General features: G+C 41.9%; 1 protein-coding gene across 1 annotated transcript in view; it reads right to left on the minus strand.

Annotated features, from left to right (window-relative positions):
- Positions 1-27,092, minus strand: part of FGD6 (FYVE, RhoGEF and PH domain containing 6) — a 136,335-nt gene that overhangs the window by 88,928 nt on the left and 20,315 nt on the right. The window contains exon 3 of the mRNA XM_025402846.1: positions 1,601-1,745. Within this exon, the coding sequence (XP_025258631.1) occupies positions 1,601-1,745 (145 nt within the window). The remainder of the gene's footprint in view (positions 1-1,600; positions 1,746-27,092) is intronic.

The raw sequence follows: 27,092 nt of genomic DNA on the forward strand, positions 1-27,092 counted from the left end.
ATTATGAGCTATTATAATACTGAATAGCATCAGTATTCGAATGCTTTCCATGTATCAAATTATTTAATCCTCACAATTCTATGAGTACTATTCTTTTTTTATCTATAAATGATACCCTTTAGTACCAAAAGGTTAAATAATTGGCCCAAAGTTGCCCAGATCATAGCTGATGGATCTGGGACTTAAATTCAGACTGCTGCACACAGGCCATTCATTAAGGTTGAAAATAAATTTAAACAGAGCAAAAATATTAAACAGGAAGGATAATAGATTGATAAAATTATGGCACAGGAATTAGGTGAAATTATGGCACACGAATTTTCTCCATGGCTTGCTATGCTGCATGGATCTTTTCAAATTCCACCTTGCTGTAACATTCCTGGGGATACTGGTGATGTACTAACTTTTTTCCCTTTAATAACACCTTTCTAAAAATGTGGTTTCAAATGAAAGAGATAAATATATTCATGCCAAACTAGAGAGACATTATAATGAACCCCCGCATCATGCATCTTTTTTTTTTTTTTTTTTGAGACGGAGTCTCGCTCTGTCGCCCAGGCTGGAGTGCAGTAGCACAGTCTTGGCTCACTGCAAGCTCCGCCTCCTGGGTTCACTCCATTCTCCTGCCTCAGCCTCCCGAGTGGATGGGAATATAGGTGCCCACCACCAGGTTTGGCTAATTTTTTGTATTTTTAGTAGAGACGGGGTTTCACCATGTTAGCCAGGATGGTCTTGATCTTCTGACCTCATGATCCGCCCCCCTCGGCCTCCCAAAGTGCTGGGATTATAGGTGTGAGCCATCGTGCCCGGCCCTCATGCATCTTAAACAACTCTGAACACATGGACAATCTTCATGTATGCGGTGCTGCCCGCAAACTCATACACACACTGCATTATTTCAAAGCAAATGATGATGTACTATTAACAGTCATCTTTATTCTTTCCCAAAATAATTTGAGCCTAAGATGCATATAATTCCTTTATTTCAAAAAAATCTACAAAAACTTGGTAGCAGTATGGGAACAATTCCAAGGCAGGGTTCTGTTATCAAAAAGAAAGCCACTGGACATTAGGAAAAAGAATTTCTTTGCTGGGCACCATGGCTCACGCCTGTAATCCCAGCACTTTGGGAGGCTGAGGCAGGTGGATCACTTGAGGTCAGGAGTTTGAGGCCAGCCTGGCCAACATAGTGAAACTCCGTCTCTACTAAAAACAGAAAAATTAGCCAGGCATGGTGGCAGATGTCTGTAATGCCAGCTACTCGGGATGCTGAGGCAGGAGGATGGCTTGAACCCAGGAGGCGAAGGTTGAAGTGAGCTGAGATGGTGCCATTGTACTCCAGCCTGGGCAACAGAGCAAGACTCTGTCTCGAAATAATAATAATAATTTCTCAAAAATCACTAAGTAATCTCTAAGTGATACATACTTGGTAACATGAGAATATTTTAGGTGCCACATTATAGCAGGAATTAAATTTAAATTTGTAAAGTGTTATATGAGTTTTAAGAAAACTCATGAGGGTTTCTATGCCTATCATGCAGACAAATATCATTCCCAAGCATAGAGGGAGGTCAAGAAGCAATTAAGTATCAAAATATACCTGTTTATAGTCCAGAGGGTCAGGCTCTCCTTTACTTGACTCAGAGCTGACATCATCTTCATCAGAACTGTTGATGACTTCCTCCTCATCAGAGGGAAGGTCACCAAGACCAAGATGATTCTGTTCCTCCTGGGATGCTCCTGAACTGCATTCAACAGAAAGCAGGTATTAGTCACCTTCAATAATAAGGAGTGCTAGCAAAACAAAAACCAAATCAATATCTTATCTTCATAATGCAAACAAGGTATATCTAAGGGATTTGGAAGAATGAAAACAGATCAGCCAACTTTCCCTTCCTTCACCCTGTCTCAGCTGCCAAAAACTCAAATTAATTTTTTGAATTTTTAATGATAAGAAGGTGGGTGGGAAGCAAGTTTCCCAGCTGCTCCCATCCTATGCTTCTATATATCCCTCCCAAAGAAGATCAGGTCTCTACTCCTAGAATAAACTAAGAAGCCTTACAGAAAGCGGGCTGGTTTACCACAAAAGGCTGCCAGGTATACCAGAAGAATTGCTGTTTCCTTGGGGCTTAGTGTTAAAACAACAACAAAAACCAAGTAACAAATCTATGAGGATTGGGGGGTAATGATGGTGACTACAATCAACAGTGCAGGTGCAATTGTGAACACGTACCCTGCTCTATGGTCATCACCGTTCTGTTTACAAGACATGGGGAGGAAGAGGAAATGTTACAAATTCTCAGATTATGCTTAAGACCCACTGCATTAGAACTAGGAGGGGCACAGGGCCCAGCAATTTGCCCAGCAATTACAACTACCTGGGGCACATGGCCTAGCAAATAACAAGTAAGCTGGTTTAATGTTTTCCAGGTGATTCTGATACAAGTTGAACTTGGAAAAATCCACAGAACCAGGCCATTTACCAGTTCCTCCTCATCAGCCTGATATCATCAAGGTTCCTCCGTTTGTTTTAACATAGATCTCATGAATCTAAAAGCCATTGTTGCAATCCAATCTGTGGGGGGAATTCCACAGGAAAGTTTCCTAAGAAGAGATGAAAAGAATTCCTTCTAGTATTGGCTGTAAAGATTCAGGAGCCAATTGCCTGTAGCAACTGCTTTTCTGTCTTCAGTCTACAAGAATATCTGCAGAACAGAAGAGTACACAGGTGGAGCCAGTAAAAGAGTCACAATCAGCAGGAAAAACACTCAAGCAGAATAGGGAGACAGTTGCACTCCACTCTGGCAGGCTCTTTCAGCGGTCACAGGCAGGTCACTCAACCATCAAGGTTACAAGTTACGACTCTCTAACGGGAATCTTAAAAGCTAAAGATAAATTTTCTGCCAATTCCTGATTATACATGGTAGGATACAGACTTGCCTCAGAAGGCATTCCTGGAGCCCAACGGTTACACAAACCAGTTGGCTAGAGGCAGAGTGCCAAAAGGAACACCTCTCACTGCTAAAGACGGGGTTTTCCATTACTCAATGGCCGGGGGTGGGTGCACACCTTATCATAGCTCCCCAAGACATGCAGGAGACTAACTCCCCAGGGGTAAGGGGTGGATAGAGGATGGCAACTTTCTGGTTAGATCACTGGTAGGATTCACTGTCTCTGGGTGCAGGGATAAGAGCCAACCCCGCCGGGTAGTTGATTGTTGACTGAGATTAGTGAGAGCAAATGAGAGTTAACAGGATGGGCAGACTATAGGATCCACCCATATAGCTAGAAGAAAATGTACCCCCACTTGTTTTTAATTTTAATTCCTTATCTCTTTACATCTTCTAAAACCCTGTTAACACAACACATGTTCAACTTCCAAGTGGCAGCAGCATCACCCGGAAGCTCCTCAGAAATACACACGCTTAGGCCGCCCACAACCCACCGAATCAGGATCCATGCTGTAACAAAATCCCAGTCTATGTGTGAGAAGCTCTGCTCTAAAAGGCTTTTTGAATCAGCCCATCTGGATACTGTTTTAGATTCCTAAGTGTAATAGATTCAGATAGTAATAGGGCTGTGGCACCTGTGAATAAATTAGGTTTATTTTGTCTGAAGAGAGGGGTGAAAGGTGTTTCTTGGTCAAACATCACTTGGAAGGCTATTATTAAGAACATAGTAACTAGGTGTTGCCACATCCATTAGGGATAGAAGAGGGATTAAAGTACAAAGTGAACATCTGAAAACAAGAAAAAAAGTTTTAAATATTAAAACTACATGAATCAAAACACGATGCCATGAAACAAGTAGAGATTTTGGTGTCTCTTCTGAATCCTTTAACTGTCTCACTAAACTGCACTTGGTGGTAGACTTGTTTCCTCATTAAAATGTAAATTTCCAAAGACAAGGAAATTGAAATTGTGTTTTCCAGCTGAATCCTCAGCATACAGCCCGACACACAATGGACCCTCAAGAATTTTTCACCAAATAAATGAAAATGGTATCAGAAAGCAACAGGTGTTGAATTTCAATGGTGCAGGTAGCCTGAACCAGGGTAGCTACATCAGGAACTAAGAGAAAGGGATGGACATAAGAGGAAGAAAAATCAGGGCCAGGTGTGTTGGCTCATGCCTGTCATCCCAGCACTTTGGAAGGCCAAGGTGGGTGGATGGCTCGAGCCCAGGAGTTCGAGACAAGCCTGGCCAACAGAACGAAACCTGCTCTGAAACACAAAACTTAGCCGGGTGCAGTGGCATGTGCCTGTAATCCCAGCTACGAGGAAGACTGAGGCAGGAGAAGTACTGGAACTCCGGAGGCGGTGGTTGCAGTACTCAGGAGGCTGAGGCAGGAGAACCGCTTGAACCAGGAAGGTGAAGGTTGCAGTGAGCCAAGACTGAGTCACTGCACTCCAGCCTGAGTAACAGAGTGAGACTCTGTCTCAAAAAAAAAAGAAAAATCATCAGGACTTAGGGTAAATGGGTGAGGAGGAAACACTTATGAAAGACATCAAGGTGTCAAGTCCAAGTTACCAGCAGAATGAGGGTGAACTGAAACAAATATTACAACAAGGGAGCAGATTTTAAAGGAAAGATAATGGGTTTAGCAGCAAAATCTAGGATCCACATTTTACATGTTCATTTCTAAAACAATTACACTATTTTCCCACACAATTGTTGGCAGCCTTTGAATCTACCTAGGTAATTTTAGATTTCTTTTTTTTTTTAAATAGAGAAGGGTCTTGCTACGTTGCCCAGGCTGATCTCAAACTCCCAGGCTCAAGCGATCCTCCCACCTCAGTCTTGCCAAAGTGCAGGGATTACCGGCGTAAGCCACCATATGCAGCCAATTTTAGATTTCTGATAATGAAACAAGGACTCCTTACTGATGTCAGTTGTATAGTTTGGAGTTCTTCTTCAATTTATTTCCTTCCCACTGTCGAAATGATAACATCCTAACACTGTCTGCTTTGTGGGGTAAAGGAACAGGACACAGGGCTTCCTCCACATCTTCCTGCCTAGTTAGTTCATAATTTGATATCTGAAGTAAAAGGAAAGTAAGCTGCAAAAGCAACCAGAACAAAGAGTGGGCTCTACTTCCCCAGGCACCCTAAGTCAGATTTGCTTCTGAAAGGAGCCACAGTTTCTAGAAAATCAGTTTGTTTCCAGTGTACTGGAATTAAGACAAACAAGTAAAGTCAGACATGAATTCCTACTGATGGGTAACTGTTCCTTCAATTCCACATGCTAAATCTATATATTTGAAGTGAAGACTACACGATGTCATCACTTTTTACAAGTTATTTTTTTCTATATGCTAGTTTCTCTATATTTACAGCACATCCTCCACTGGAAGCATATCAAATTTTTCTTTCAGGTAAGAAGTCACATCTGAAGTGAAGTCCTCCTCTTTTAGAAGGAATTACCTTTTTAAATTTTAATTTATTTTATTATTTTTTTTGAGACGGAGTCTCACTCTATCATCCAGGCTGGAGTGATCTCAGCTCACTGTAACCTCCACCTTCCTAGTTCAAGCGATTCTCACGCCTCAGCCTCCTGAGCAGCTGGGACTACAGGTGTATGCCACCATGCCCAGCTAATTTTTGTATTTTTAGTAGAGACAGGGTTTCACTATGTTGGCCAGGCTGGTCTTGAACTTCCGACTTCAGGTGATACACATGCCTCAGCCTCCCAAAGTGCTGGGATTATAGGCATAAGCCACCACGCCCAGTGGAATTATCTTTTTTAAAAATACTAAATCCATTTCCTCTAAGAGTTTTTAGGAACAGAAACCCTGTACAATGATGACCCAGCATAGCAATTGCCAGGGTTCATGACAAAAACATCCTTCCGAGCCCCAACTAAATTAAAACTTCCAGCAAGGAGAAGGGATAAGGGATAGGATGGCTGAGAGAAGAAAAGGAGAAGCAGAGTTAACTTAAGAATGGCTTCTCTGTTGTTGACAAATTCCCGTTATCTTTTTCTTCTCTTGCCTGTGATTTTATTCTGAGCCCCTTAACCAAGGAATGTTTCATGTAATTCCTCCCAAGCTTGAAGAAAAAAGTTCTTTCCAATTCCCTCACCTTCAGAAGTTTCCTTCTCATTTCCAAGTCACCACATGTAAATCTCAACTTCTGTGATCTTTCTCTTCCTCTTCTTTCTACCCCTAGCCTAAACTGAACAGAAACCTGTTTGTCCTTAGGATGTTGTGATAATTTTTTTTCAAATGCTGTCTCGTTATGACTTGGTGACCATGTTCCTTTGGCACATTTCATATTTATCACAGAATGAGCGGGGAAGAAACTACCATTATGGGCTTTAAATTAGCAAAATAAATTTTAAGTTATTTAATAGTTATTATAGTACACTAACTATAAAATTGGTATACAGTTTTCACCACAAAATTATTTCTATTTTGTTTTACCAGGAAACGTTTCCCTCTGTTACTTCAGTTCCCTTACAAGACCGCAGATTCCAGTGTCACAGTAAAACCATGAATCAAATCAATTTTAAAAAATTATTTAATTATCTATTTATTTAATTCTTTACTTATTGGTAGAGACAGGATCTCCCTATAGTGCCTAGGCTGCTCTTGAACTCTTGGCCTCAAGTGAACCTCCTGCCTTGGCCTCCCAAAGTGCTGGGATGACAACATGAGCCACTGTGTCCCAAAAACCTACTTAAAAAATCCTTCTTCTTCCTCTTTTCAGGTGTTCTCAATTACACAGCACTTCTAGAATTTTCTCCATCCCTTACTCAGGTGATGTTCTTGAGATCTATTACCAAAATGAGTTTGGAAACATGGCACAACTTGTGAAACAGACATAATTGGTCATTTGCATCCTCCAAAAAGCAATCGTCACATATTCACATCATGTTTTTAGGTTTTTCACACACAAGATTGTGTGCAATTATTTTAAGTATGTGCAGAGCCAGGTGACAGGACTGAACAAATATCAAGTTCAACCAGTGTGACTCCTGAGTGCTGGTAGGTAAAGTAGGTAAACCAGATCAACTAGTAGGTCTTTCTCCACTCCTTTTTTTTTTTTTTTTGGAGATGGAGTCTCGCTCTGTCACCAGGCTGGAGTGCAGTGGTGTGGTCTCAGCTCGGTGCAACCTCAGCCTCCTGGGTTCACTCGATTCTCCTGCCTCAGCCTCCCAAGTAGCTGGGATTACAGGCATGCACCACCACACCTGGCTAATTTTTGTATTTTTAGTAGAGATGGGGTTTCACCATGTTGGTCAGGCTGGTCTTGAACTCCTGACCTCGTGATCCGCCCACCTCGACCTCCCAAAGTGCTGGGATTACAGGCGTGAGCCACTGCGCCCGGCCGGTCTTTCTGCACTCCTAACCGCTTTCACAAAAAAGAAACATCAATGCTTCAGTAATACGTAAGGCTATGGATGCTGATGTTCTTATTGAAGTATAATAGCAGAAATCCTTTCTCCGGAAAGAAAAGGACATATATCAATTTTGTTTATGTCCTTGCATCATAAAGATATCAAATATATTAATTTTTAATCTTCTTTCGAGAGGTTGCTTGATTAAAGGTTAGGACAAATTTTAACTTAAAAATTAATGATTTTATTATCTCTATTTCAGTTTTTAAAATCCTATAATGTATATATGTAGCATATAAACTTTTTGAGTTAAACTCTTTAATATTCACAAAATAAAAATAAATAAAATCACTAAAATACTTAAAGGGATAGTACCACTGGAGTTTGTTACTTAAAACAAAGGAAGAAAGACAGAAAAAATGAATAAACGAAGAAACTTACAACATAAAATGTACACGATCAGTGTTTTATTTTTTCATTCTTAAGTTTTAGAGGTTTTTTTTTTTTTTTTTTTTTTTTTGAGACGGAGTCTTGCTCTGCCCCAGGCTGGAGTGCAGTGGCGCGATCTCGGCTCACTGCAAGCTCCGCCCCCCGGGTTCCCGCCATTCTTCTGCCTCAGCCTCCCAAGTAGCTGGGACTACAGGCGCCGCCACCTCGCCCGGCTAGTTTTTTGTAGTTTTTTTAGTAGAGACGGGGTTTCACGGTGTTAGCCAGGATGGTCTCGATCTCCTGACCTTGTGATCCGCCCGCCTCGGCCTCCCAAAGTGCTGGGATTACAGGCGTGAGCCACTGCGCCCGGCCAGTTTTAGAGGTTTTAACAACTGAGACTTTCAAACTAGCAAGCTAGGGTTCTATGGCTTCAAAAAAAAGAAATCACACAAAAATATCCAGCTTCCCTGAAATATAAACCAGAAACTGTTTAAAACTGTCTCTGGGTGACTCTGTTAGGGTAAAATGTCAGGTTTCAAATGATGGATATATTTTTAAAACAGGCCTGCTTCATTTTCCAGAAGCAACCTCCTTTGCAAATACCATTCCTATCACCTTCCCCCAGTAATTACTAGGATTCTTAGAATTGTACGCTACTGACTAAAGACATAATCAGGGCCGGGGTGGTGACTGATGTCTGTAATCCCCGTACCTTGGGAGGCTGAGGTGGGGGGATTGCTTGGGCCTAGGAGTTCGAGACCAGCCTGGGCAACACAGGGAGAGACTCCATTTCTATGAGAAAAAAAAAAAAAAAAATTGCATGGTGGTATACGCCTGTGGTCCTAGCTACCTAGCTACTTGGGAGGCTGAGGTGGGAGGATCACTTGAGCCCGAGAGGTCAAGGCTGCAGTGAGCCATGATTATGCCCCTGCACTCCAGCAGGTGAGGGACAAAGACCTTGTCTCGAAAATAAATAAATAAATAAGACCAAAATCATAATCAGTACCTTGAGGCTGCTATTTAAAACACAGTCCTCACAAGACAACACTGAAAATGGTTTAAAAAACAAATAGAATGCAAAATTCTTTAAAATAGAAGAGTACCTACCCATATACTTACAACTTTTATATGTAATTGGCTTTAAAGTCATTCATTAAGATTTAATATAAAGAAGCAGTTTTAAAGGGATCTTCCTTCAATAGCCATTAATAAAAGACTGGTTAAATAAATTAGGGTTACATCCATATAATGAATTACTAAACAGTTATTTGTTTATTTTTTCTTAATCCCTAGGTTTAAAACTAAAGAGCTATTTAAAAAATGAGGTAGGCCGGGTGAGGTGGCTCATGCTTGTAAATCCCAGCACTTTGGGAGACTGAGGCGTGTAGATTGCTTAAGCGCAGAAGTTCAAGACCAGCCTGGGCAACACGGTGAAACCCCGTCTCTACTAAAAACTAAAAAATTAGTCAAGCATGGTGGCATACACCCATGGTCCCAGCTACTTGGGCGGCTGAGGTGAGAGGATCACTTGAATCCAGGAAGTTGAGGCTGCTGTGAATTGAGATTGTGCCACTGCACTCCAGCCTGGACAACACAGCGAGACCCCATCTCAAAAAAAAAAAAAAAAAATGCCGGGATTGGTGGCTCACGCCTGTCATCCCAGCACTTTGGGAGGCCGAGGCAGGTGAATCACCTGAGGTAGGGAATTTGAGACCAGCCTGACCAACATGGACAAACCCCGTCTCTACTAAATATACAAAGTTAGCCAGGCATGGTGGCGCATGCCTGTAATCCTAGCTACTTGGGAGGCTGAGGCAGGAGAATCGCTTGAACCCAGGAGGCCAAGGTTGTGGTGAGCCGAGATCCTGCCATTGCACTCCAGCCTGGGCAATAAGAGCAAAACTCTGCCAAAAAAAAAAAAAAAAGAGGTAGATCTACTGTGCATAGATCATTCTCCAGGAAATATTGTTAGGTTAAAAAGAAATCAAGGCACAGAGTGTGCTCCTATTTGTATAGAGAAGTAACAAGAAAAGTACATATACACAAAAACATATAAAAAGTATGTACATTTGTGTATGTGTGCACAAACATGCTGGCATATACCAGGCTGTCCCCGAACACATTGAGAAAAACTGATAAATATAGTTGAAGTACAGTTGCCTCTGGGACTAAAGTCCTGAGAGTAAAAGACAGACTCTTTTTTTTTTTTTTTTTGAGACAGGGTCTTGCTCTATTACCCAGACTGGAGTACACCCAGGTTAGAGTGCAGTGGCATGATCACAGCTCACTGTAACTTCCATCTCCCAGACTCAATGATCCTCCCGCCTTAGACTCCCAAGCACTTGGGATAACAGGTGGGTGCCACCACATCTGGCTAATTTTTATACTTTTTCTTTTGTAGAGACAGGGTTTTGCCATGATGCCCAGGATGGGCTCAAACTCCTGGGGCTCACGTGATCTGCCTGCCTCAGCCTCCCTGAGTGCTAGGTGTGAGCCACCACTCCTGGCTGAGAGATTTTATTACTTGCCCTTCAGTACATTTTAAAAAGTTATCACATGCATTTTTACTGTTTCAAAGTTGACCACCCCCCCAACACACACAGAGTCTGAAAAGCTTTATAAAAGGTGGTTCAAAGCTTGTATGTATTTACACATATATACACATATATACACACACACATATATGTATTTATACATATATACATATATTTTTATATGCATATAAACTCTTTAGGGATAGTTTATTTTCTTCCCAGGATGATGAGATTAAAGATATTCTCTCCTGTTCTTTCCCTTTCATCCCCTAGCCCCCACACTTGGAGGTCTGTGTAAACATTTTCAGGATTGCCACTTCAAAAAAAAAAAAAAATCTCTTTGTACTATTGCTTAGGTTGATAAGATATATAAATTATGGCTTTCCCTTCCTGCTGGTAGGTGTTTGTTTGGGAGCATCTTAAGCCTAAGTCTCTAAATAATAGGTAGGAAGGGGAGATCTGGCAAGCCAGTTGATGGCTTTAAAAAAGAAAAAACAGAAGTCAGTAGAGGGATTGTTCAACAGCCTGCAGGGCCCACAGAGTAACCACACAACTTGTTGACTACGCCACAGTGAACAGCAACATAATAATAGGGTCCGTCTCCCATAGTTCTCCGTCTGGTTGTGGGAGAGCTTCCTGACCTGCAAGAAAAGATGATCATGTGCTTCAGGGTTCCTGGTCCTATCTTAACGACACAGGAAGAGCCCCATGCTGAAAACAGTCCAACAGACACTCTTGGCCATCTAGCTTAGCTGGGAGGCATCCAGGTCAAACCCAGCTAGGGGGAATCCAGGTCTAACTAGAAAGGAATAAATTGTTACAAAAACGTCTCCTGAAACAAGCACTACATAAAATAAATCTGCAACATTTAAGTACCATCAATTTTGCTTTCTTAGAATTGGGATTCGAGGCTGAGGCAGGAGAATGGCGTAAACCCAGGAGGCAGAGCTTGCAGTGAGCTGAGATCGCACCACCGCACACCAGCCTGGGCGTCAGAGCGAGACTCCGTCTCAAAAAAAAAAAAAGATTTGGGATTCGCGTCACGAAATGTGGACAACTTTCTTGTTAATACAAATAGAAAAGCATTCTACACAGCTTGAGGTTGCCTCCAATAAAATATGGCAAGTTCCGGTCGGGTGCAGTGGCTCACGCCTGTAATCCCTACACTTTGGGAGGCTGAGGCGGGCGGATCACGAGGTCAGGAGATCGAGACCATCCTGGCTAACACAAGGAAACTCTGTCTCTACTAAAAATAATAATTAAAAAAAAATTAGCTGGGCATGGTGGCAGGCGCCTGTAGTCCCAGCTACTCTGAAGGCTGAGGCAGGAGAATGGCATGAACCCAGGAGGCAGAGCTTGCAGTGAGCCAAGATCACGCCACTGTACTCCAGCCTGGGCAACAGAGCGAGACTCCGTCTCAAAAAAAAAAAAAAAAGAAAAAAGAAAAAATATATATATATATATATGTATATATGGCAAGTTCCGAATCCAATTCCATCATTGCACCAAAGATGATGTTTTTCTTATTGAAAACTAAATAAGTTTTAAGACAAAGTTAGAGTTGACTTAGTATCATTTCTCCTCTTCATGTCCTCATTATGTAATATACTGTCTGTACCTACTTGATGCCAGAAAAAATAAAGGCCATTAGAAATAAATAATGAGGTTGGGATGGCTACAAGGGAATACTTCCATAGTTACATACACATATTTACACATATATATGTATACATACTTTTTTTTTTGGAGATAGAGGCTGGAGTGTGGTGGCATGATCTTGGCTCACTGCAACCTCTGCCTCCTGGTTTTCAAGTGATTTTCCTGCCTAGGCCTCCGGAATAGCTGGGACTACAGGTGCCCCACCATGCCCGGCTAATTTTTGTATTTTTAGTAGAGACTGGGTTTCACTATGCTGGCCAGGCGATCCGCCTGACTTGGCCTCCCAAAGAGCTGGGATTATAGGCGTGAGCCACCTTGCCCAGCCTATACATACATTTTTACAAATACTTTTGTAATACTTAGAATATATAAAAATGGTGATGCCATTTATTTCAGTAAACATTTATCAAGGGCCTACTATGTTTCATTTACTATTTTAGGAGGCAGATGAAGATAATATTGAATTAGTTGCAACGTTCAAACTGCAAATTCTATTGACTGCTTCTCTTCCTTTTCCTACTGAGACCTTCTTAAACAGATAAAGACAGAAGGGATTCAGATAGCCACAGTAATTTAAGATAAAGGAAAGAACCACTTTCTAAAAAGAGACACCTTGGCTGGGCACGGTGACTCACGCCTGTAATCCCAACTACTCAAGAGGGGCAAGACTGGTTAGTAAGGTAGGAGAGAAAACAGCTCACCCTTTGACTACCTTCTCTAATAGGGTGACCACTTTGTCCTGGTGTCAGCTGTACACGCCCCTTTGCTTCATCTAAGGTCTTGTCATCATAATCCTAACAGCCACTGAAAAGGTGGTGAGCCTTTTGGAAAATATGACTACTCCACCTGGCCCAGGCTATGCTCTTGATTGTGAGTCAGCACAAAACCATTGCGGTGCAAGGCTGAAAATTAAGGCCAATATTACATTCTGCCTTGAAGTCTGGGGAAAATCAGGAGGGCTCCAAATGGTCTCACTACACACTGCCCTTCCACTGTGCTTCTGCTGATAAAGTCCCCTGGCCACCCTCTTAGTCACAAGGACCAGGCACAGTGTCTGCCTAGCCCTTAGAAGTGGGTTTTAGTTCCCTGCCAGCCAGCAGAGTTATTTAAACAAGCCAATCATATCCTCTCATGGGAACCAAGAGTGACCCCCACCCTCTTGGTACTATAAAGCCTGCCTCCTGCAGCCCCTAGTTGTTCCTGAGTACAGGCCTGGGTGGCCAGGTGTGGCATGCTATGTCCTCCTCTAGGCTGGGACTACATGTGACTGAGAAACTGCTGTTGATCTCACCTGTCCAGTGTCGAACATCAGGTACTCAGCCATCCCTGCAACCCTAAGCAGAAATCCCTCCCTCACGAATGGGGAGAAGAGGCGGTAATTCAAACAACCTCCAAGGCCAGGTGTGGTGGCTCCCAGCAATTTAGGAGGCGGAGGCAGGAGGATCATTTGAACTCAGGAGTTTGAGATCAGCCTAGGCAACATGTGGAGATCCCGTCTCTACAAAACATAAAAAACTAGCCAAGTATGGGGGTATACACCTGTGGTCCCAGCTACCTGGGAGGATGAGGTGGGAGGATGGCTTGAACCCATGAGGTTGAAGCTGCAGAGAGCAGTGATTGTGCCACTGCACTCAGGCTGGGGGACAGAGCAAGAACCTATATCAAACAACAACAACAAAACAACCTCCAAAAAAGGTGCCATTCTCTGGGATCCTGAGGTACAAAGCATGTGCACTGGCAGATTTTAATAAGATTATCCTGAGAAATTACATTGAGAGGTGTATAAAGTCAGCTTTGTTTTTACCTAAGTATATTTTGCATATACATCTAGACTCTGCCATGATACATACTCAAGCATTTTCAAGTTACAGGCATTAATTTACCTGTTCCAGAAATGTGGCATATTCCATGTTACAGAATGCTAAACGTTACATTATATACAGACCCCACTATAATGAAAGGGTAGGGAAATTATAAGGAAACCAATAATTAAAACCAAAGGACATCTGCTTTCATTCCCAGATGTTATTTTATCTAAACCTATTTAAGTGTATCAATTTCCAGTAGGAACCACAATCATATCTGGGATTTCCCACTAACATAGGGAAAAAGGATGGAAGACTTCTTGGGAGCCCATGAGGAGCCACAGAGGGGGAGGTTAGTCATTGTTCATGAATAAATCTGTCCACTTCCTTATGTAAAACTACACACGAGTAAGCTTATTTGTCATTTTTCTTCTTCGGATTTTATCCACACAAATGATATGTCTTCAAGGTCTACTCTAGACCAGTTATAAATCATCAATAACCCCCCAAAACCATAAGGAATCCACATCTTTCTGAGACAGCACCCTGGGGAAGCTGCAGAGGGTGTTAGGAAAGGACACGGATTTCTTCCTGCACTGTTTTTTTTCTTTTTTTGAGACGGAGTCTTGCTCTGTCGCCCAGGCTGTAGTGCAGTGGCGCAATCTTGGCTCACAGCAACCTCCGCCTCCCAGGTTCAAGCGATTTTCGTGCCTCAGCCTCCTGAGTAGCTGGGATTACAGGCACCCACCACCATGCCCAACTAATTTTTTATATTTTTAGTGGAGATGGGATTTCACCATGTTGGCCAAGCTGGTCTCAAACTCCTGACCTCAAGTGATTTGCCCACCTTGGCCTCCCGAAGTGCTGGGATTACAGGCATGAGCCACCACACCCAGTCTTTTTTTTTTTTGAGATGGAGTCTCACTCTGTCATCCAGACTGAAGTACAGCAGTGCAATCTTAGCTTACTGCAACCTCTGCCTCCCAGGTTCAAGCAATTCACTTGCCTCAGCCTCCCAAGTAGCTGGGATAACAGGCACCAGCCACCATGCCCAGCTAATTTTTGTATTTTTAGTAGAGACAGAGTTTCACCATGTTGGCCAGGTTGGTCTTGAACTCCTGACCTCAAGTGATCTGCCTGCCTCGGCCTCCCAAAGTGCTGGGAATACAGGCGTGAGCACCCAGTCCCTTCCTCCACTCTTAATCCCACGCATCAGTGAGTCCTTACACCAGTTACACTGCTGACTAGTTCTGTATTTATTTTTAGCTTCTTTGATTGGGAAACCAAAAAAAAAATCACTACTTTTCTATCAAACTCAGATTATATATTCGAAAGCTAGAGTCAGGGAAAATGGAAGGGAAGTGAAAATAAACATGCATTCAAGTGAAATAAACATTCACTTCTGACAGGATCACAAACATTTATCACAGTTTCATACATTTCTAAGAGGGAAGGAAAGGCAGCAGAGAAGAAAAAAAAAAAGTTCTTTCAGCCTAAGAGACCTGCATTTGAAGGCAGGGTCCACCACTCACGGCTGTGTGTAACTGGCTAGTTAATTGGGCTAAGTTTACATTTCCCTATACTATAAAATTGAGATAATAGGCCAGGTGCGGTGGCTCATGCCTGTAATTCCAGCGCTTTGGGAGGCTGAGGCGGGAGGATCATGAGGTCAGGAGTTCGAGACCAGCCTGGCTAACACGGTGAAACCCATCTCTACTAAAAATACAAAAATTAGCCAGGCATGGTGGTGCGCACCTGTAATCCCAGCTACTCAGGAGACCGAGGCAGGAGAATTGCTTGAACCCAAGAGGCGGAGGTTGCAGTTAGCTGAGATTGCACCACTGCACTACAGCCTAGGCAACAGCGCAAGACTCCATCTCAAAAAAATAGTAATAAAAATAAAAAATAATTGAGATAATATACCACCTGCAATGAAGATTAAATGATATGTGAATATATCTGTTATGCAATGGACAGGAAATAAAGACAGCTTTTTAAAAAGCAGGCATGAGAAATGAGACAACATCATCGTTCATCCAGTAAGCAGAATGGCAAGAGGAACTGAAAGTTGTACTTGTTCCCCCTAGAAATCCCAGAATTTAGTATACCTTTCTTGCATGAATGCATTAACGAATGGAATCCATCCTAATATCTCACACATACATAGTATAGCATGATTAGGCAAATCTAACCTGCTGCCTGTTTTTGTAAGGTCTATGAGCTAAAAATGGTATATATATATATATGTATTGTTTTTTTTTTGAGATGGAGTCTTGCTGTGTCACCCAGGCTGGAGTGCAGTGGCACGATCTCGGCTCACTGCAACCTCCAGCTCCTGAGTTCAAGCGATTCTCCTGCCTCAGTCTTCTGAGCAGTAGAGATGGGGTTTTGCTATCTTTTGGCCAGTCTGGTCTTGAACTCCTAACCTTAAGTGATCCTCTTGCCTCAGCCTCCCAAAGTGCTGGGATTACAGGCATGAGCCACTGCGCCCAGCCTGGTTCTTACATTCTTAAATCGTGGAAAAAAAATAAAATAAAATAAAGAAAATATTTTGTGACACACAAAAATTATTTTCATGTCCATAATGACGTTTTCTTGGAAAACAGCCACGCTCATTTGTTTGTGTACTATCTGTCACTGCTTTTGCACTACATTGGCAGACCTGAAGAGATGCAACAGAGACCTATGACCTGCAAAGTCTAAGATATTTATCATCTGGCCCTTCATGGAAAAAGTTTGCTGATCCTTGGTGGTACAGCAGATTACCCAAAAGAAGTAGTATATTTCCTTTGGGGCAAAACCGCCTGTGTTCAAATCTGAGCTCTGCCACATACTAAGTAGGTGAAATTGAGTCAGTTTTTAACCTCTCTGTGCCTCAGTTTTTCCTCCATAAAATGAGGATCATAATATTGCCTACCTGACAGAATTTTGTGGGGATTAAACAAATTAATACAAGCAATGCACTAACGTGCCCGGTATATAGAAAGCTCATTTGCTCACTCACTGTTTCTCTCTACATATATATATTTAGAGTGTTATCTACATGATATTAAGAAAAACAAATCATTGCTGTATATACTTAAAAGTCTAGAATTGTACAAAAAGTGACTTCAGGCTGGGCGCAGTGGCTCACGCCTATAATCCCAGCACTTTGGGATGCTGAGACTGGCGGATCATGAGGTTAGGAGATTGAGACCATCCTGGCTAACATGGTGAAACCCCGTCTCTACTAAAAATACAAAAAATTAGCCAGGCGAGGTGGCAGGCGCTGGTAGTCCCAGCTACTCGGGAGGCTGAGGCAGGAGAATGGCGTGAACCCAGGAGGAGGAGCTTGCAGTGAGCCGAGATTGTGCCACTGCACCCCAGCCTGGGAGACAGTGCGAGACTCCAACTGAAAAAGAAAAAAAAAAAACAAAACAAGTTACTTCAGGCTGGGCGTGGTGGCTCATTCCTGTAATCCCAACACTTTGGGGGGCCGAGGCGGGCAGGCCATGAGGTCAGGAGATCAAGACCAGCATGGCCAATATGGTGAAATCCCGTCTCTACTAAAAATACAAAAATTAGCCAGGCATGGTGGCATGCATTTGTAATCCCAGCTACTCGGGAGGCTGAGGCAGAAGAATCACTTGAACCTGGGAGGTGGAGGTTGCAGTGAGCCAAGATTGCACCACTGCACTCCAGCCTGGGTGACTGAGTGAGACTCTGTCCCAAAAAAAAAAAGTGACTTCAGAGAGAAGCTTCTGCATTATCAATCATGTGAAACGGCTCATCACCAGCATCAAGGGCTGAGTCAAGAACTCCTACACTAAGGTCATGTGAGCCACGGTTTTGCAGCAGGTTACTCCTAGAGCTCATTTCCCATGTTTAATTTCACTGCTTATTTTCGGTAGCTTACTACTTGCACAGTAATATCCTGAAGCTCACAATAATTATAGTTTCATGCATATCTCAATATTCTCTCTTATTTCTAAAACAATTTTAGTCACATATAATGACAAATTCACAGGTATTCCACTAGATCTCAAAGTACCTTTTCAAGTATGTTTTGAAAAGCTGGCTTTGTCCCTCTTTGCTTAATAATGATCACATTGATGCGACAAAGGCCAAGAAGGCCTATGAATGACACTGATAAGCATACCTCACGTATGCAGTAAAGTTGCTGATTTCTCTGGTAATGTAAACTTCATTTTATAATATGAAGCAAAGAATCCTATTTATTTTCTAAATGGAGATTTTCATATTGCACTGAACTAGAAAGAGCCCAGTAGAATGCAATTTCAAAACAGTGATCACTTGCTCTGAGCTACTAGCTGAAGGCACAAAAAAAAAAATGGGGAGAAGAGGGAAGTAGAAGAAATGAAGAAACCAGAAAACAATAAGTAAAGCAGGGTAAAGGAGAGAAATAAGCAGATGGGCAAAGCACCATCCGTGTGTGTGTGTGTGTGTGTGTGTGTGTGTGTGTGTGTGTGTCATGTTACCACTGACACAGGAGAAGGAAGACAAGGTTCCTGCCCTGGGGAAAACGGAGCTGTGAGCCTTTGTCTTTCTCATGTACCTCAAAGATAATAACAGCCTCATAGGGACAGAGTTTACTCCTAAACTTTCCATTTATTCTAAAACTTTCCATGTGAAAAATCAAAACAAACAAAACCCCTAAAACCTTATCTCTCCAGTGGAACCGAGGTGGATAAAGAGAAGAAAAGGAGGGAGCATTTTACTTTTCACTTCATGTACATTTAACTCTTTTTTAAGACAACTATTTTATATAACTTTTATAACCAAACAAATATGTAAAGAACTGAAAATCCCCATTCTCTCTTCTCCAAGTTTACTAATCTCTGTAATTTCAAGTATTCCTTAAAAACACTTTTTTTTTTTTTTTTTTAATACTTGGTAAGGAAAGGTCAAAGGCAAAGCAAGCAGAGAGGATGAATTAGAGAAAGCTATCCCCATCGGCTCTTCCCACAAAAATGCAAAGAAAGAAAAGAAAAAAAATCTGACCACGTTGATATGTGGATTATAGCAATAGTTTTTGGTCTACTTCCTGTAGATAGTCTCCAAATGAATTCTCTAATTCCCTAGACCACTCCCCGCTCTGAAAATAATAAATTCCCTGTACTTTGTAAGGTAAACCCAGTGAACAAAGAATATTTTAACCCTGGGCATCAGGAAATTATGTATAGCAAAATGGAAGCTTCTATACACCCCCACACCTGTGATCACAGTCACAGATTTTACTTAACAGAACCCATCCACAGGGTATTAGCTGCATAGCCAGCACAGATATTTACTGGGGCCAAGATTTCAAAGACCAGGCAGAGAAGACATTAATTTGTAGAGTACAAAAGAGCACACAAAAAATACTTTTGCTTTTTAACACTGTGTGAGGGCTCAATAAGAATTAAAGGTGCTTAGAATCACTGCTATCAAGAGTCAATCTAGCCGGGTGCAGTGGCTCATGTCTGTAATCCCAGCACTTTGGGAGGCCAATGAGGGAGGACTGCTTGAGCCCAGAGTTCGAGACCAGCCTGGACAACATGGTGAAGCCCCATCTTGGCAAACAAATACGAAAATTAGCTGGTTGTGGTGGCATGGGCCTGTAGTCCCAGTTACTTGGGAAGATGAGGTGGGAGGATCACCTAAGCCTGGGAGGTTGAGGCTGCAGTGAGCTGTGATCTTACCAATGTACTCCAACCTGGGTTGACAGAGCGAGACCCTGTCTCATAGAAGAAAAAAAAAATAAGCTAGTAAGGTCACATTCAAGAAAAGGGGAAGCATCAACAGTTAACCAAGTAACCACTGGGTATAAAAACATACTTAAACTAATTTTACCACCAAAAAAACCTCCTAACCTAGCTAGAGCTAATATATTTGCTTATTTTCACAGTATTTAAGTTTTGCCCTACAGAAAGATTTCTCAGAGTATTTTAAAAAGACCAAATGGATTTCCTTAATAGTCATAGAAAACTTCCACCTTTCAGATCTTTAATATTCTTGTTAGTACTAACTTTCATTGTAAAAGTTCCTTTTATATTCAAATATGGTGCTCCACACACAGTGAATGTGCAGTAAGTACCTGTTAACTAGAAAGAGTATTTAATATATTAAGAGAAAAGATGTAATATATTAAATAGTTTTCGGTTTGTCTTTACAAATCCTTTAAGCATTTTACCTGCCTTCTTAACAGCTAAGACATGGGATTTTATCTGTTGTACAGTAGGAATAAAAAGATGTTTTCTTTTGTTTTTGAAATGGAGTCTCGCTCCTTCGCTCAGGCTGGAATACAATGGCTTGATCTCGGCTCACCATAACCTCCGCCTCCTGGGTTCAAGTGATTCTCCTGCTTCAGCCACCTGAGTAGCTGGGATTACAGGTGCCCACCACTGCACCTGGCTAATTTTTGTATTTTTAGTAGAGATGGGATTTCGTCATGTTGGCTAGGCTGGTTTCAAACTCCTGACCTCAGGTGATCTGCCTGCCTCAGGTCTTCCAAAGTGCTGGGATTACAGGGGTGAGCCACTGCACCTGGCCAAGATGTTTTCCTAAATTAATATTTTTCTAAAATATTTCATAGCTCTTAGGTAATACTCTTAAATCTTTTCCATATAGATACCTAATTAGTCCATACCAGGACTCCGAAAATACTTTATTTTATTTAGGCGTACCCATATGTTACATGGAGACAAGAAAGCAGAGTCTAAAATACTATACTTTGGCCAAAAAATATATGTTGAAATCCTGAAGTAATTATATGGATTATTCATCCTCTAAAAGAAAACATGTCTTCCATAGCCAAATCATTCTGTATGTAAAATTATGTAAAATTTGTAAAAATTTGGGGCAAGGCATGGTGGCTCACACCTGTAACCCCAGCACTTTGGGAGGCCAAAGCAGGACGACTGCTTGAGGCCAGGAGTTTGAGACCAGCCTGGGCAACATAGTAAAATTTTGTCTCTAGATTTTAAAAAAAAAGTTAAAAATTAAAAAATACATAAAAATGTCACTAGACTTGACCGGGCGCAGTGGCTCACGCCTGTAATCCCAGCACTTTGGGAGGCCGAGGCGGGCGGATCACTAGGTCAGGAGATGGAAAACATCCTGGCTAACACGGAGAATCCCATCTCTACTGAAAATACAAAAAATGAGCCTGCGTGGTGGCGGGCGCCTGTAGTCCCAGCTACTCAAGAGGCTGAGGCAGGAGAATGGCGTTAACCCGAGAGGCGGAGCTTGCAGTGAGCCAAGACTGCGCCATTGCACTCTAGCCTAGGCAACAGAGCGAGATTCCGTCTCAAAAAAAATTTTTTAAAAAAGTCTCTAGACCCTTCACCAGAACATTTTAGTAAATTTTTGCTAAATCCAAAGCTACCTACAGACTGCCTAGATTTTTTCAGTTTCAGTCTCACTACATATAAGATTACAGGGACAGTTCTTTCATTTACAGTTCCATCAAACTAGATTTTTTAAAGAGATACATCTTCTTTGCATTTTCTGAAGAGCACATTTGGATATGTTAAGACCTGTACTAACCAAGAAACTGTCAAAACTGCTTTTGACTGGCCTGGGAATTTAGACTCCATGCCTTCTTTCTGCAGCTTTGGTGAGAGGGCTGGCGGAATGGAGTGCTTCTTGCATAACCATCCCACAATATGGAAGGATGCTCACTGTGTATCTAATAAAGACAGATGCATGTGAGGTCTTTTAATTCAATTTCTCTTCTCCAAGGGAGCTTTGTTTTAGCAAATAGCAGTAATTCTCCACACCAGTGTAACTGCTTTCCAAAATTAACAGATGTTTCCTGTACATTCTGGAAGCCTGGTCAGTGGGACACTGGTTTACTCAAAATGCAGCTGGATTCTGACTTCACACAAGCAAAAGCAATGTTTAACCTGACCACTGTTTGCTCAGATGTGACTACTTAATTTGTGCCAGGTATCTGCTGGGGCCAAGGATACAAAGGTGTTGTAATCTCTCACAATATTTATTCTTACATACTTGTCCCTGGGTATCTGTGGGGGATTGGTTTCAGGACCCCCCATAGAGACCAAACTCCATGGATGCTCAAGTCCCTTACATAAAATGGTATGGTACTTGCATATAAACTACATATATCGTCCTGTATACTTCATTATTATTATTATTATTATTATTATTTTGAGACAGAGTTTTGTTCTTGTTGCCCAGGCTAGAGTGCAATAGCATGGTCTCAGCTCACTGCAACCTCCACCTCCAGGTTCAAGCAATTCTCCTGTCTCAGCCTCCCAAGTAGCTGGAATTACAGGCGCCCCCACCACACCTGGCTAATTTTTTTGTATTTTTAGTAGAGATGGGGTTTCACCGTATTGGCCAGGTTGGTCTTGAACTCCTGACCTCAAGTGATCCACCTCCCAAAGTGCTAGGATTACAGGCATGAGCCACCATGCCCGGCTCCTCCTGTATACTTTAAATCACTGTTAGACTACTTATAACCACCTAATATAAATGCTATGCAAATGGTTGTTATATTATTTAGGGAATAACGACAAGAACTAAAAGTCTAAAAGTCTGTACATGTTCAATACAGATGCAACCATCCATTTCCCCCAAAATTTTTTCAATAAGCAATTGAGTGAATCCATGGGTGTGCAACTGATGAATACAAAGAGCAGAATGTACATGTATTTTTTTAGGGGGGAAGCAGAGGGAGGTTAACAAAGTGTTATGATAGAACAATGAGTTGGTGCTGTGCAATAGTAGAAGAAAGGAAAGGAGTCTACTGTACTGTTTGATATGTAGTTAAAATCAATATAGTAAATGTTAGCTATTTTTATTATACCATCAACAGGATATGCCAGGCAATATGCTAGAGAAGGGAGTGGAGGCACAATGTACAAAAATTCACTTCCTCATTCATTCTTTCAATAAATATTTACTAAGCTCCTACTATGTATCAGGCACTGTTCTGGGCACTGAGGACAAGGCAGTGTAACAAAATTTAGGATCCCCCATCCATGCAGGCTGTATTCTAGTAGGAGAGACACATAAGCAAACAAGTAGATAGTATACTGACAAGAAGAGGAAGTGTTAGGAAGAACGAGACGAGTGGATGGAGAGCAACGGGGTAGACTGGGAGGGGAGTGTATTTTGTTACCTTTCCTACATTGGAAGAGGAGGATTTCCACAAAAGGTAGCATGTGAATTAGGTCTAGAAAGATGAAAAAGTCTCTGTCCGGGAAAAGGGTGTTTTAGGTAGTGGAACAAAGCCATGAGAGAAGAGCATGTTCTGAAATGTAGAATGTGGTCAGTTTTGTGTCGATGGGCAATAAGATGATCAGACTGGGAAGGCAGACTGCCATAATGTGATATTACTGCACACTGCCAGCACTGCTAAAATAAAACACAGTGACAACCACCAAGTGCTGGCGAGGTGTGCAGACACTGGATCACTCGCTGGTAGGAAAGCAAAATGGTACAGCTACTCTGGAAAACAGTTTAGCAGCTTCTTATAAAACGAAACGTGTAATTCCCACACAACTCCCAATTGCACTTTTGGGCATTTATTCCAGAGAAATGAAAATATATTCACACAAAAACCTGAATATGAATGTTCATGACAGATTTATTTGTAAAAGCCAAATGGTGGAAATGGCCCAAATGTCCTTTAACTGAAATACTATTAATACTTAGCTTTAAAAAAGAAAAAGCTATTGGCATACACAAGTTGGATGGTTCTACAGAAAATCATGCGGAATTTCTTTTTTTCTTTTTCTTTTTTTTTTTTGAGGTGGAGTTTCGCTTTTGTCACCCAGGCTGGAGTGCAATGGCATGATCTCAGTTCACTGCAACCTCTGCCTTCCGGGTTCAAGTAATTCTCCTGCCTCAGCCTCCTGAGTAGCTGGAATTACAGGCACCCACCACCACGCCTGGTTAATTCTTCTATTTTTTTTTTTTTTTTTTTTTTTGAGATGGTGTCTCGCTCTGTTGCCCAGGCTGGAGTGCAGCGGTGTGATCTTGGCTCACTGCAACCTCGGCCTCCTGGGTTCAAGCAATTCTCCTGCCTCAGCCTCCCAAGTAGCTGGGACTATAAGCATGCACCACCATACCCAGCTAATTTTTGTATTTTTAGTAGAGACAGGGTTTCACTATGTTGGCCAGGCTGGTCTCAAATTCTGGACCCCAGGTGATCCGCCTGTCTCAGCCTCCCAAAGTGTTGGGATTATAGGCATGAGCCACCGTGCCCGGCCCATGCTGAATTTTTTTTAAGTGCCAATTCCAAAAGGCTACATGCTATATGATTCTATATTTTTATTATTTTATTTTACATTTTATTTTCTACTTTATTATTTTATATTTTATTTTTATTTTTTTGGAGACAGGGTCTCACTCTGTTACCCACGCTAGAATGCAGTAGTGTGATTACAGCTCACTGAAGCCTTGACCTCCTGGGCTCAAGTGATCTTCCTGCCTCAGACTCCCAAGTAGCTAGGACTACAGGCATGTACCATCACACGTTTTTAAATTTTTGTAGAGATGGAGTCTCACCAAGTTGCCCAGGTTGGTTTTGAACTCCTGGGCTCAAATGATATTCCTTCCTTGGCCTCCCGAAGTGCTGGGGTTACAGGCATGAGCCACTGCGCCTGGCTGTGATTCCATTTTAGATAACTTTTTTTTTTTTGAGACGGAGTTTCGCTCTTGTTGCCCAGGCTGGAGTGTAGTGGCGTGATCTCAGCTCACTGCAACCTCCGCCTCCCAGGTTCAAGCGATTCTCCTGCCTCAACCTCCTGAGTAGCTGAGATTACAGGCATGTCCCACCATGCCTGGCTAATTTTATATTTTTAGTAGAGACGGAGTTTCTCCATGTTGGTCAGGCTGGTCTTGAACTCCCTACCTCAGGTGATCTGCCCACCTTAGCTTCCCAAAGTGCTGGGATTACAGGCCAGGGGCACCATGCCCGGCCTTATATAAACTTTTTAAACAACAAAAATATCTGAAATAGACTAGTAGTTGCCAGGGGTTGAAGGGAAGAGGTAGGAGGGGGGCGGGTGTGGGTATAAAAGGACCAGAGGGGTCCTGGTGGTGATGGAACGGTGAAGATGGAGATGTAAACTTACACATCTAATAAAATAATATAGAAATAAATACACAAGTGAGTAAAAGTAAAACTGGGGAAATCGAAAGATCAGTGTGGATTCTGTCAATGTTAATATACCAGTTGTGATTCTTTACTACAGTTCTACAAAATGTTACCATTAAGGGAAACTAGCTGAAGTATACTAGTTTCTCTCTGTATTGTTTCTTTGCTACATGTGAATCTACAGTTATATCGATAAACATTTCAATTAAAAACAGTAATAAACCAGATTGCAAATTATTTGTGGGTAGGAACTATCCTTAATTTCTATGCTGTTTTTTCACTTCTACTTCCAAATGCTGAGAGCAGCCTCAGATAAGGACATAATCAGAGGTAATTTATTTGTTTGCTGGTTTTCCTGAGGGGACATGAAGTTTACTGACTTCTATAAAAGTAAAATCTATATTTTGCTATAAATTCTATATTTAAAATGCCATATAAATTCTAAGAAATAATTTCTAACAATCCAAATCTCTCTGAAGCACCTGATTAGCTACAAGGGACTAAAATCACCTGACAACATCCCCTCTAGCAGGTAAAATGTCACTAAGTTTACATGAGAAGAAGAGACCTCTGCAGTCAACTGTCATTAGGTAGGAATCTCAGGCAAAGAATAATGGCAGATTGAGGCCACAGGACTTCACCAGGCTCTATAACAAAAGCCTTCAGAGCAGCATCATACCACTATCCCTTGTCCATCCTCTGTTTTAGCATAAAACACAGGGAAAGGCAGGAAACAAGTCATGTAAAGCAGTGAAATTGACATGTATCTACACCTGTAGACTAAAAACTGAAAGCCAATACTTATAGTCCCTTTGATAACAAAATGTCCTGGCAACCAGGCCAACTGTGTAGCTATTTGTGGGTAGACTTTAATTTAAATTAATTTGAGGGGAAAAAAATCACCAATTCATTAAAAAGTTAGAATTATAGGATATTTTAAATAAAATACAGTTTGAAAGGGCCGGGCATGGTGGCTCATGCCGGTAATCCCAGCACTTTGGGAGGCAGAGGCAGGCAGATTACCTGAGGTCAGGAGTTCGAGACCAACCTGGCCAACATGGCCAAACCCCGTTTCTACCAAATACACAATAATTAGGCAGGCGCGGTGGTGCACATCCGTAATCAGCTACTTGGGAGGCTGAAGCAGGATAATCGCTTGAACCCATGAGGTGGAGGTTGCAGTGAGCTTGAGATCACGCTGCTGCACTCCAGCCTGTGTGACAGAGCAAGACTCTGTCTCAAAAAAAAAAAAAACAAAAAAACCAGTTTGAGTAATTTCATATATTTTTTAATCTACCTTTAACAGCCAAGTACAGTTTTTTTAAATCAGTTTGGCTCTACAGAAGCCTGTTACATAATTAGTACAGTAACAGCAGGTTGTGCATAGAAGGAAGTTATTATTTATTTATTTAGAAACAGGGCCTCGCTATGTTGCCCAGGCTGGTCTTGAACTCCTGGACTCAAGTGATTCTCCCACCATGGCCTCCCAAAGTGCTGGGATTACAGGCGCTCACCATGATGCTCAGCTAATTTTTTGTATTTTTAGTAGAGACGGGGTTTCACTATGTTGGCCAGGCTGGCCTCAAACTCCTGACCTCTTGATCCGCCCGCCTTAGCCTCCCAAAGCGCTGGGATTACAGGTGTGAGCCACCGCACCTGGCCAGAATGAATTTAAACATGCTTTCTATACTATGACTACAGCATTTATTCACTTAAGAAAACCAAATTCAGTTCAGCATAGACAGTATTAATAAACATCCAGTTTTTTTCTTTTTTTTTTGAAACAGGTTCTTGCTCTGTCATCCAGGCTGCAGTGCAGTGGTGCAATTTAGACTCACTGCAACTTCTGCCTCCCAGACTTGAGTGATCTTCCCACCGCAGCCTCCCAAGTAGCTGGGACTACAGGTACATGCCACCATGCCTGGCTAATTTTTAAATTTTTTGTAGAGACAGGGTCTCACTATATTGCCTAGGCTGGTCTCAAACTCCTGCCTCAATCCAAGTGATCCTCCTGCCTCGGCCTCCCAAAGTGCTGGGATTACAGGCATAAGCTACCATACCCAGCCGGACGACAAATTAAAAAGTCACAAAGAGGCATCGCAATCCGTTTTACCTTGGAAGCAGATTCAGCAAGCCTTTTGGGAAGACAGGGTCAATGACTATAACCTGCGTCAGTAGTTCCAGTAATGCTAGCAGTGGTTTGCCTAAGAACTTCTCT

The sequence above is a fragment of the Theropithecus gelada genome, chromosome 11 (genome assembly GCF_003255815.1).
Source record: "Theropithecus gelada isolate Dixy chromosome 11, Tgel_1.0, whole genome shotgun sequence".
NCBI lineage: Eukaryota > Metazoa > Chordata > Mammalia > Primates > Cercopithecidae > Theropithecus > Theropithecus gelada.